At 39.2% G+C, this 13226-nt stretch overlaps 1 protein-coding gene across 3 annotated transcripts in view; it reads left to right on the top strand.

The window, feature by feature from the left end:
* Positions 1 to 12780, top strand: part of NR5A2 (nuclear receptor subfamily 5 group A member 2) — a 155546-nt gene extending 142766 nt beyond the window's left edge. Inside the window, exon 8 of one of the 3 annotated variants that reach the window (XM_004375318.1) lies at positions 10935 to 12780. In XM_004375318.1, the coding sequence (XP_004375375.1) occupies positions 10935 to 11182 (248 nt within the window). In that variant the 3' untranslated portion in view covers positions 11183 to 12780. The remainder of the gene's footprint in view (positions 1 to 10934) is intronic. The other 2 variants (XM_004375319.2, XM_004375320.2) reach the window with 2 other exon arrangements.
* Positions 12781 to 13226: the final 446 nt, after the last annotated feature.

The raw sequence follows: 13226 nt of genomic DNA, 5'->3' as shown, positions 1-13226 counted from the left end.
TCATGAAATATTGTTTTGGCCAAAGTATTGAAGTGATGCCGTTTGTATTCTGTATTCTGTGTGCTCACAGAAAAGATGTCTGACGTATTATATCACACGTGAGCTGGCTTTGAAACTTCTGGAGGCTTTGTATCTGCAAAAGCTACGTGGTTCCCTGTAAAAAAGAGGGCTGCTTTAATGTAAATGAATTGAATTGCAATTTTCACATGCTATATCGTGTCAAATCATAGCGCTCTATAACCAAAATTCAAACTAATTTGTAATTGAAACCAAATACCATCTTTGAGAATTGAAGTAACTGTCCAGAGAGTTATGTGAAAAAGCAGGTGATGGTGGGCTAATGGGGTGAAGGGAGCAGGGCCTGTACCTCTTACTCTGTTAACAGTGTGAATCCAGAGCCTTCCTTTCAGAACTATGATTCATTATCATAAAGTTATAGAATGTTAGGATTGTGGGTGACAGTAGAGATCTTCGATCCTTGCAGTTTACAAATGAGGAAACTTGAGGCTCTATGAAGTAGTGACTTGCCCACAATCTCACAATCAGAGAGAGACAGGACTAAGACTAGAAACCACGACATTTAATTAGTGAGGAATGTTCTTCCTAGTGGTCAGCTGCAGCTTGGGGATTACATCATTTGAGCCGTTGACAAAGGGGCAGGCATGACTACAGGTGACGTTCTTCATGCAATGGTCTTTCCCGAGCCCAGGCTTTTCTGGGCACTGCATTAGGCCCTGGATTGGTTCCATGGTGTGAGCGCCATGAATGGCTTGGGAAAACCAGGCGTTGACATTAATTAGAGAGAGTGGAAAAAGCCTGTAGTTGAAACTTAAGAATTGGTCACGTTTTCATGAACATTCTTTGTACTCACTCTGCCTTCCATTAATTTTGAAAAACTCCAACATCAGAGATTCTGTTGTCCATGAAATCTCATGGCTGGGAAAATGATCAGATTTCTCTTTAGGAAGATCACCTAACAGCTGAGTACAAAAACGTAAAGTCTCCAAATTTCATCAACATTGTTAGAAAACGAATGCCTTGTGAGTATACAATACTTTTATATTTCAAGGAGCCCTGGAGGCGCAAGAGTTAAGCGCTAGACTGCTCACTGAAAGGTCGGTGGTTGGAACCCACAGGACGCTCCGAGGGAGAAAAGACCTGGCGACCTGCTTCCTTAAAGATCACAGCCTAGGAAACCCCCTGGGACAGTTCTACTCTGTCACATGGGGTCCCTATGAGTCAGAATCAAGTCAATGGCCAATAACAACCACAGCTCATATTAAGGGTATCATTTTACTTTGAAGTGGTCCTAAGAAATAGGAGAGTTGAGATGGGAAAACAGGCTTAGAGAGGTTGAGGGACTTGCTCGGTGGTGCGAGGCTGGTCACTAGGACTAGATTAGACCACTATTCCCTTTAGCATTGTTATTGTACTGCAAGATCACGTGTTTTTCGAACATGTTTTAATCAGTGGAACCCTTTCTTGTAAACGATATGTTAAAGCAGGCAAAAGTAGAGAAACTCTGCTTTCAGTATCCCCAGCACCTATACAGTCCAGGTGGAAGGGCTAGGGTCTGGGGGGATGCCCAGACTTTTCCCACAAAGGCACTTCTGACAGGAGACTGTGCTCCATCACAGCTGTGACTACTGTCTGTAATAATGATCTGGTATAGTCACTGAACATGCTAAAGTCCCTTCAGAATCATCAAAAATTAAGGTGTCAGGCACAAACGTAAATATCAATAGTATGTTATTTCATTCAAATTCTCTGAAAGTTGTTCACTTCCATGTCACGAGACCCTTCAGAAACTGAACTGATTAACTAGCATGTCTTTTTCGCCAACCACAGTAGGTGAGAGAAACTTGCAGGCTGTGACACAGAGGAAAATGTTCTAGGACTTGAAAGTCAGGAGCCCCAAATGGTTCAGGTATCCCATTTCCCTGGGGAGGTCTTGTGGTGTAGTATTCAAAGGCTTTAGAGTGAGGCAGGCCTGTTCAAATGCAGGGTCTGTTTTCTACTAGTGGTGAAATTCTAGATGAGTTACTCAACCCCTCTGTGCCTCAATCTCTTCGTCAGGAAAATGGGAATAACCGTACCTTCCCCACAGGATTCTAAGAATTAAATGAAAAAAATATCAGTAAATAATCCTTCGCACATTGACTGGTGCTTGATAAGTGTTAGTTCCTCATTCCCTGAGTGTTATGTAATAACTTTGTGATCTTGGGAGCACTCTGAGTATTAATTACACAATACCTATAATACCTTCTGCCGATAGAATCCTTTATAAGTTATCCTTCTCCAGAGTCCACCCTAAGTCCTCTTCTCAAGTCTCTCTACACATTCTCACTGACTTCTGGGATTTCAGTAATGAATCTTAAATTTAGACCACCAGCCCAGGCCTCTCTGCTGAGGTTTAAACCTTCTTTTCCAGCCATTTCCTGGAGGTCTCTACCGATTGTCCTGTTAAACTCAACCCTTAAACTCAACATGGCCATAACTAGACTCATTAAATGTTTCCCTCCAATCTGCTCTTCCTCTCTTCCTTAATGATGGCCACCACCATCCTCTCTTGACAGTTGCCCAAAAGTTATCCAGGATCTCTGCTCTCTCTCACTTCCAATTAATCCAAGGTCTTTAAGCCCTGTTGAATCAACCATCTCAGTGCCTTCTAAGCCCACCCCCGCCACCATGGTCCTGCAGTATTTGTCACCTGTATTCGTGTGACAGACTGCTAACTGTTCTCCCTACAGGAGTCTGCTTCCCTTCACCCTCCCTCACATGCCAATTCCTTCTCCACAGTTCTGGCGAGAATGCTCTTTCTAAATCAGAAATCTGACCAGTTCCTTCTTTCTTCAGATGTTCCAATGACTCTGCATTGCTTTCAGAACAACAACCAGACTCTGACATCAAAGCCCTTCACAGCCTTGAACCTTCCGTTCCATCCTCATCTTGCCCGGTTGCTCTCCTTTTCCCGCCAAGCTGAGCTGCTGAGCTGTGTTCCAAGCGCCTTCCTCTTCTCTGCTTCTCTGGGTCTTTGTTATATAGAACTGTCTGCCAGGACGCCTTTTCCACCATCTGTTGCTCGGCTCACTGTGACTCATTTTTCAAAACTCCTCTCTCATATCGCCTCCCCCAGGAACCCTTCCTGTCCCTTGGGCCCTGGGTTAGGCGCCCATCCTGTGTGCCCAGAGGCACCCACTGCTTATCTCTATCACGTTAAATGAGCTACGTGACACGCAGACTGTGTCTTTTATTCCTGTGTTTTCAACACCTGGCATAGGGCCTAGCCCAAGACGGTCAGACTGACTGACTGAATGAAGGAATGAATTCATACATTGTGTATAAATGAAGGTATGAAATAATAAATAATGCACAGTCATTGTAAGGGCTTGTTTTTCTTATGTATATAAATATTACATATGTTCTATGCCCAAATTTCTGCACACAGCTCCTGTCAAAGGCTGCATTTTCTTGCGAGTAATTTGCATACGCAGGCATTGAATTGTATGTTACAATTGGTAAAAACAGCTGCTGGGTTAATAAACCTATATTTCCACACACACAGACATATTACCATAAAGGACTTACAGGCTTGAATTTAAAATCTTGGGTTTCAAGTTTTGCTGTAAACTGAGGATAGAATCTAATTATAGGCATCAGCACGAAAAATATCCTGTCTTCCCATCCCCAACTGTAGATAGCCCTCCCTTCTTTATTAAGTGAATTTTGTTCATATGAAAAGAACTAGCACACTGCTCTCCATCTTCCAAAAAGGTCCTTACAAGATTATGTCTGCAAGTTATTCAAATTCAGCCCTTTTAAAAATTAATTCCTTACAGAAAATTCATGTCTACCTTTTTCCTTTCCTGGATTATCAAAGGAAAGGGTCTTCTCTGACGACAAATTGTGCGCCAGCCTGCAGTTTTCATCCTTGCAAAAGCCTCAGGGGAAAAATTATTCTCTAGGTGCAAGATAAAAACCAAAAAACTAAATCCACTGCCTTTGAGTCGAGTCCATTCCAACTCATAGCGACCTTACATGACAGAGCAAAACTGCCGCATGGAGTTTCGAAGCAGACTACCACATCTTTCTTCTGCGGAGCAGCTGGTGAGTTCAAACCACCGACCTTTCAGTTAGCAGCCGAGTGCTTAGCCACTGCACCACCAGGGCTCCTAAGTGCAAAATAGCACTTCTTTTTCCTGCTTTTATACCTTTTTAATAGCTAGATGAGATTTTTTTTCCCACTTGTGGAAAATTAACAAAGATTATTATCATTTCAACAAAAGACAAACACACTACATTTGAGCCTTAGCGTGCCCTCTCCCCTGCTCAGCAAAAGACCCATCTCTGTCTGGTAGAGTGTGTTGAATGGAAAGGTTCCCAGGCTATGCCACTGCAGCATGCGGCACGCACGAGGGAGGAACCTGGGGAGAGACCCGGGATCTTCTCCTTCAGAGACAGCCTGCATTCGTGTCTGACTGAAAAGCCAGCACTGTAATGTATTCAAGAAGACCTAAGGGTTTACTTTGCAACAAGGATGGAAAAAAAATCTGAGCACCCCACTGTGAGCTTAAAGTAACGCTGTTTCATATAAAAAGTTGGTAATTAGTCCCTGAGTGAATAAAGTAGAATAGATGATAAGAGATTGATACTTAGAGGAGAAGCACCAAATGCCAATCATCAAAATTTAAAGGCTATAGAGAAAGGGTTGGGGATGCCTCTGTCTGTTTACATACAATTTCCAGCTTGGAATTTGTAATGATAAGGCTCATTAATTTGTGTTTTTAAATTGTATTAAAATGAAGCTTACATCAATTTCAAAGGAGCCCACTGAGTGCCAAATGCAGGAGACTTTGAGATCCTGCATCAAACACCACACAAGAACTGTTGGGAATTTTGGCCTTGTATCAATCTCTGCTTCTCCAACTGACTGGGGGTCTCCTTCTAAAATCCAGATGTGCTGCAATGCTATTTAATACGGGAATCAAACATCAGAACTCAAAAACATGCATTTCTGAGCACTCCGGACTATGCAATACTTTTTACAGATTTTATGGTTTACTATTGCATAATAGTATAATATCTTGGTCCCTGGGTGGCCCAAACAGTTTGTGCTTGACTGCTAACCTTAAAGTTGACTGTTCAAACCCACCCAGCGGCACTGCGAAAGAAAGGCCTGGCGATCGGCTTCTGTAAAGATTACAGCCAAGAAAACCCTATGAAGCAGTTCTGCTTTGTAACACATGGGGTCACCATGAGTTGGAAGCAATTCAGTAGCAACAGGCTTGATTTTGGTTTTATAGTATAATACCTGTTCGTTTGTGAATTTCTGGCGCTACTGACTCCTGCTACAGATGAGTTAAGACTCCCAAATATGCCAGCTATCATTTGTTACTTACTGTGAAATAGGGCTTGATTTGTAGGAGCAGCAATCTAGAGAAAATGCTTAAGATTTTAAATTGCTATTTAAATGTATTTTGTTTTAATTTTCATGAAAGAACGCAAATTAGCACAAAAAAAATTCCATAAGTATTTCGGCAATGCATTTAAAATAAATTTCTAGACTCTTCCTAAAAAGTAAATAAAAGTGAACCACACATACACACACACACACAGTGAACCCCACACACAGTGAACTATACACACACACACAAAGTGAACCACACACACACATACAAAGTGGATCACACACAGTGGATCACACACACACACAGAGAACTACACACATACACACAGTGAACCCCACACACAGTGAACTACACACACACACAGTGAACCACACACATAGTGAACTATACACACACGCAAAGTGAACCACACACACACAGTGAGCCACACACACACAGTGAGACACACACACACAGTGAGCCACACACACAGTGAACCATATAAAAGGGAGAAAATCACAAAGTCTTCTGAGAGGCGGTGGTGTCTGTATTTTGGCACTTATCTCCTCCATTGCTTTTAGATCCTTGTGGACCATTTTGACTATAGTGGAAAAACCAAAGTCTTGTCAGCTCCCAAGACTCACGAGACTCAGGATGCCCGGGATCCAATTCGAAATCCGAATGAGAATGTAGGCACATTTCCCTGAGAGCAAAACAGGCCAATGAAAAGCCTCAGTTGCAAAACATGTAAATTAGGACTTGATTTCTCAGATTACCACATGATTATTTGAATCGAAAACACCATTCCATTTAATATATTTCATGTCAGGGAGGGATCTGTTGTATAAATCAAAATTTTTGAAAATGTGTTTCTAATTTTAAAAAAAGGAATTGGCTTATGAGGTATTTAGAGTAGATGTAACAGCTCATTGCACAATTATATCTGTCTTGGACAGATAAACCAACAATATAAAGCAAATATTGACTGGAGTATTTGCTGGGGAATCCTTGACTAATACCAGGTCCTCGCACCAGGGAGCTTACAGTCTAGATATGGAAACGGACAGTTAAAGCTGTGCAGAAATGTGGGGACAGCATTATGTAGCTGAAAGTAATGAGCTAGCCCATATCTAGCAAGTACTTGGTCAGAATACGTGAGCATTTCAATCAGAACATTTTCCTCCCCTTTTTCTTTTTTAAATCTTATTGCCTAAATATCAGGATCACTGTCACCAAATTACAAATTGCCTGTACAGACATAGAAACAAAATAGACATTCAGTGAGTAAGTACCTCTGAGGCAATTAGCCGAACAACTTTATTTATTTAGATAACTTTATATATTTGAGGCAATTAATAGCACAACAAATATATACATTTAATGATAAATCCATAGAACAATAGCTTAATGGAGAAATTAATTCAGTTGTGTGAATTCAACTCTGACAAATCTACAGAAAAATTGTATGATACTTGGCCTACATAGAAGAAACCCGTATATTTTCCTTCTAGAAGGAAAAGTGCATAGATTTTTAAACTTTTAGGGGAAAGGTGCCAGTTAGGACTAGTATTCCCAGAAGTTATCCAGCAATGCTGTTCTGAAGATTTTAAATGATCATTCTATAATATTAGCAAGCAAATAAACCAGAATTGCGACCTATCCTTTGTTTTTGTTGTTAGTTATTTTTTCGACAGAGTGTCATGATTTATCACAGAATGTTAAACCCAGTTCTCAAAAATTACATTTATCAAAAAAAGGAAAGTTTCAAAAACAATTTTCTAAAAAGACTATTATTCGTTTATCTTGTATTTTATACTGTGCAAATTCCTACATCCTCCCTATTAATCTCTATGAGTATAACTTTCTCTGGTTTGTGAGAATCTCTTTCATTGTAGCATAAAATAATGCTCCATTTCTAATTTTAAAAAATTGTTTAAATCACTGTAACACTGGATGTTGCTTGTTTTCTTTTTCAACTTCCTAGTCATGTGTAAAAGAGAAAAGTAACTTCTGTCTTCTAATTTGTCAGAATTCAGATGAGCTGTTTTTTTCCTTTTCTCTTTTTTTTCAATTAAAAAAATGTATTGTGGTTATATATATATGTATAAAACAAAATTTGCCATTTTAACCACTAAGTATATGATTTGGTGGCATTAATTATATTCTTATGCAACCATCACCACTATTTATTTCCAACACTTTTTCATCACCCCAAACCAAAACTCTGTAGTCATTAGGCAATAATTCCCCATCCCTCCCCCACCACCACACCCCAGCCCCAGGTAACCACTAATCTCTTCTGGTCTCCATGAATTTTCCTGTTCTAAATATTTCATTAAGTGGAATCACACAATATTTGTCTTTTTTATGTCTAGCTCAGAATAATGTTTTCAAAGTTAATCCATGTCATAGCATATATGAGGACTTCACTTCTTCTTATGGCTGAATAATACTCCATTGTATATAGATGCCATATTTTGTGTATCTACTGATCTGTTGATTCATCTCTTGACATTTGGGTTGTTTCTACCTTTTGGCTATTGTGAATAATGCTGCGAGGAACATGCGTGTACAGGAAGATGAACTATTTTTAAATACATCAGCCCTGTGCCATGCTACTCTATGAGGGAAGTATATTCATAACTAGAATGTAGAACTTTGAAAGGTATAAGACAGGTGTGTAAGCGGACAAAGCTAACACTAATGTAGATTTCTCTGTTGTACACTGAGGTACAACATATTGAAAGTACAGTTAATTCTCATTACTCATGCTAGTTATATCTACAAAGTTACTGCAAACACTAAATTAGCAAATACTGAGCGGTTGCATCTAGGGGAAAATACAGGGTTAGGTTCCGGCAAGCGTCTGGTCACAACGTTGTTTCGTGTGTGTTTCTGTTTCCAAAACCAAACCAACCCATTGCTGTCTCGCTGATTCCCACTTATGGTGACCTCATGTAGAACAGAGCTCCACAGGGCTTTCTTGGCTGTGATTTTTGCAAAAGCTGGTCGCCAGGCCTTTCTTCCATGGCACCGCTGGGTGGGTTCAAACTGCCAACCTTTCGGTTAGCAGCTGAGCTCAGACTGTTTGCACCACCCAGGAACTATGCATTTCTATTTAAAGACACGTTATTTAGTATATATGGTTGATTCATTAACAATGGACTCACAGTCGGCAGTATAACTCATGCTTGAAAGAAGCTTATCTAACCCAAGTATTTTCTCTGTAATGTACAGCCCAGACTTCTTGCACTTAGGAACACTAGACTTCAGCACTACACTTGGAGGCTGTTTTAAACAGCAAAATCACCAACAAAAAGCACAAAAATGCAAAAAAAAGAGGCACTAAATAGATCACAAAAAGGCTCCTTGTTTACTGTATAAAAGCTGAAACCAGAAGCAGGGCGTCCTCTTGTGTGACCTCAACTAGGGACAAGCATGGCGGGCAGCTCAAATATTCACTGCTCTGTGCATATCCACGAATGACTGCAAAAGCACCACAGGTATTGATTTGGGGGTTACTAAAATTTTAAAGGGAATCCTGGTGGTGAATGGTTAAACACTCAACTGCTAATCGAAAGATCGGCCGTTTGAACCCACCAGCCTCTCTGAGGGAGAGAGAAACGGGCGATCTGTTACAGCCTAGGAAACCCTCTTGGGCAGTTCTGCTCCGTCCTTTAGGGTTTCTATGAGTCGAGATTGACTTGACAGCACGCCACAAGAATACATTTTAGTTAGTAGATGAATTTGCAAATAAGGAATCTGCAAGTAATGAGGATCAACTGTATTTCCTTACTGTTTACGTTTTATAATAGGAACCCAGTATAACTTTGGATCCATCGTCACATTTATAACGATTTCTTTAAATAATTAAAATATTTTTTAATAAGGTATGGAAAATGCTTTCTAACTCTAAAGTGCCACATTTATAAAACATCAAGTGGACGCTGACTTGGCTGCCAATTTAAATTCCATAAGAAGATGCAGACCTCATGATAGCGTAAGCACGTGTACATCGTATTAATAAATAAACATTCTTGCCGTTTCCATCCCGCTTCGAAATAGAGGTCGTATCCAACTCTCACGCTACACATCTATTTATTTTAGTACTAATTCCTCCCTGTTTTTAATTTGTGGCAGAGACTTGGAGATGGGAGGGAGAAAGCATATTAATGCACAGTTATGGCTCCAAATGTAAACGCTGAAATCATGCAGGACACATGTCAACATCAAATGTAAAGCAACCTCATCATCGATGCATTTAGGGATCCCAGCATGGGCATGTACATATACGTACAGGCATAAGTTTAACAGCACATAGTGCCAAAAACACTGGATATGAGACTATGGTAATCATTAACTGAGTAACACATTTAACCTTTTAGTCATAGTATTACATTGCTTTCTCCAGAGTCAGCCATTCTTTGCTCTTATTTATTTTTGTCCAATTAGAAAATAAAATGGGGGGGGGGGCTGTATCTGTTTGCTTTTTGAGCACGAGTCTGTGTAAATATACACACATATATCTGTGTATTTTTTCCAGGAGCTTCCATATACACATTATATAAAAGTTGCACAGTTAACATAGACTCCAGAAGAGAAATTCCAACATGCCATTTTCCCTTGCACATGGTCTATATCTGTATTTGTATGGCAGACTGTCTTTTTTGACTTTGAGTTTCTCTCTTAATTCAGTATTTATGGGGACCTCGAGGGCAGATGCCTTAAAACAACGGTTGGTGCTCGCCAAAGTTAGGTAGAATGAATTGCCTGTGTTCATCTTCTCTTGATGAGTGACCCAGGACCAGGAGGAAAAAACAAAAGCCAAGTATCCAAATTTAGAAACCACATTCAGACATTCAGGTTAAAGGGCATTGACCATCCCGGCTTGGATTCTGCCTAAAGGACAAGGCTCCCATTTTATAAAGATCATTAGTCACCGAGATATATACTTTAGCCAGTTTCCAGTAGCGAATATTCCGTTGGCAGTCACTGGGGTGTACCAGATGGTTCATTAGCATAGGCTAGACAAGTCAAAGGCTTTCCGAATCATTTAGAAAATGTAAAACAGAAACAGGAACCCTGTCACTTTTTATTAGAATTAACTACATCATACCCTGGACACAGATTTCACCTTGGGTCAGAAAAATTAATACAGAATTATATGAATTGTGTAATATACTAGGTTAAGATAGGTCTTTCTCTGGGGACTCATTGGCTGGCCATATTATGATCCCTCTACTTTCGGAATCCTCAAACCTTTCCTTTTGTGTAAGATATTAAAAGAGATGACCTTGCTTAAAATCCATTGGTGTCTAATTGATTTGAGGTATATGCAGAATTTCAACAAGACATTCTCCTAAAGCTCTTTTGTGATCATTTTCCCAGGAAGCTTGGTGAGTGCAGCTGACTGAATATTCAGCAGCATAGAAAGTATGCTTTATGTCAGGAGGAAAATACATCCATTAATTGAACACACAGCTTCAGTAAACAGGAATTAGAATGCAATTGAAATGTTTTTCCTTTTTTTTTTTTTTTTTAATTCAGATGTCAAAAACCTTGAGAACTTCCAGCTGGTCGAAGGTGTCCAGGAACAAGTTAATGCCGCCTTGCTGGATTACACAATGTGCAACTATCCGCAGCAGACAGAGAAATTTGGGCAGCTGCTCCTCCGACTACCGGAAATCCGGGCCATCAGCATGCAGGCGGAAGAATACCTCTACTACAAACACCTGAACGGGGATGTGCCCTATAATAACCTCCTCATTGAGATGTTGCATGCAAAAAGAGCATAAGTTATAACTCCTAAGAGCTCTGCGTTCATAACAAAGAGACATTGGGGAGGGGGGAGAAAAAAGAAAAGAAAGAAATACTCTGAACTGCTCCAAGCAACACTAATTAAAAACTTGGTTGAAAGATCTTGAATTTTAAAAGGCATAATAAATACTTAATAGCGAATAAATGATGTATCAGGGTATTTGTATTGCAAACTGTGAATCAAATGTTTCACATCCCCAAAGGATTCCATACAAAAGACATTGTAATGGAGGGATTGAACTCACAGATGTATGACACCACTGTGTCAGAATTAAAAAAGACCAAACAATTCTTGTATATTTAAACTTATCTCCACTATGAAGAAATTTAGAAACTGATCTGTGTTATTAATTAGGCTTCTACAGTGGGGGATTTGAGCTCACAGAATTCCTCCATGCTAAAGCTGAACTGCAGACAATTCTCAAGAGTGCATCAGCTGTACCTACGATCACCTTTCTCTCTTCCTTTCAAGGACCTAGCACCTTCTGCCCCTGTGATCATGGAATCTGTTCTGAGGACCTGTGCTCAGCCATCCCCAGTCATAGCTCCACCAAATCACGATGAGCCTAATTTTGAATGTCTGTGTCTTACACCTGCAAACAGCTAATAAGAATGATCTATTAATATGTTAGCTTGCCATTTTAAATATGTTCTGAAGTCTGTTTTGTTCCGTGTTCATAATGTTAAAAAAAAAAAAAAAAAAAAAGCAGGCAGTATCCCTCTTCTGATCTTATATAAGCGTTAATATTAAGGATGATGACTACAAACTTTTGCAGCAAATGCTCCATAGCTAAAGCAAGTTAGACCTTATTTATGCTACTGTTGCTGAAATGTGGCTTTGGCATTGCTGGATTTCATTAAAAAATTTCTGGCCAAAAGTCTTGTTGGGTATAACACAGTTTTTTAACCATCGAAGTTAGTCGTCCATAGAAAAACTAAAACATTAAACATATTTTTCTGGGATGCCAAACAGTCACAGTTCTATATAGTTCAGAACAAAACTGAAGCATGTTAAGCTATGCAAAAGGAAAAAAAGAGTGAGCTGATCAATTGATTGACTCAAAGCTCATTCGTGTTGCAACTGCACATCCCCTAAACATGGAGTGGAAAGAATGATATTTACCTGGAAAGATGTTACGGTAATGCAAATCTTCCCAAAAAAGGGAGAGGAAGAGAGTGATACTGACCTTTCTAAGTCATAGACCAAAGTCTGCTGTAGAACAAATATTGGAGGACAAACAATTGCAAATCTCTCCAAACAACGATGTCAGTATTATTAATGTGTAATGCCACAGGTATGAAAGTCTTGCCTTATTTCACGATTCTAAAAGGTAGCTGTGCAGATGTGGATCAATATTTGAAATAAAGTATTAATACTTTTAAAGTCAAATAAAACATAGTGTTTACATTCTTTAGGTCCTGTGGGGGGGACAACTGTGATATTACAAAATAGCAAAGCAGTAATTAATGTTATTTTTCTGATTGGTAATTATTTTTTGACAGTACTTAATTATTGTATGTATGTCGTGAGACACTAAAATCAAAAACGGGAATCTCATTTAGACTTTAATTTTTTGAGATTACGGCCGCACAATCACGTGTAGAAACTGTAAAAAAAAAAAACTAGAAAAAAGAAAAAAAAAAAAGGAGGTATCTCCTGGTCTCTTAACTTTTTCATAAATGTTTCTGGCTTTTGAATAGTTTATTTATATTGTATATCATAGTTTCAACTGTAGACAATTATGATACTAATTTATTGTTCCTTGGTTTCACTTTTGTATAAGATATTGCCAAGACTGAAGAAACCAAATATATGTGTTTACTGTAGCATGTTTTCAAGTTAGTGGAACATAGTTCAGGGACATGGAAGGGTCTTAATGAATTAAAATCATTCACTTGATTAAATGTCTGTAAATCTTCATTATTCTTACTGTAGTTTATTTAATGTCTTTTGTAAATTATGTGACTTGTAGCTTCCTCTGTTTTCAAGTAAATTTAACAAGGTAGAGTCTTACCTGGTTT

Source organism: Trichechus manatus, unplaced genomic scaffold (genome assembly GCF_000243295.1).
Source record: "Trichechus manatus latirostris isolate Lorelei unplaced genomic scaffold, TriManLat1.0 scaffold00035, whole genome shotgun sequence".
Classification (NCBI taxonomy): domain Eukaryota; kingdom Metazoa; phylum Chordata; class Mammalia; order Sirenia; family Trichechidae; genus Trichechus; species Trichechus manatus.
The sequence above is the reverse complement of the archived record's forward strand: the minus strand, read 5'-3'. Positions and strand labels throughout refer to the sequence as shown.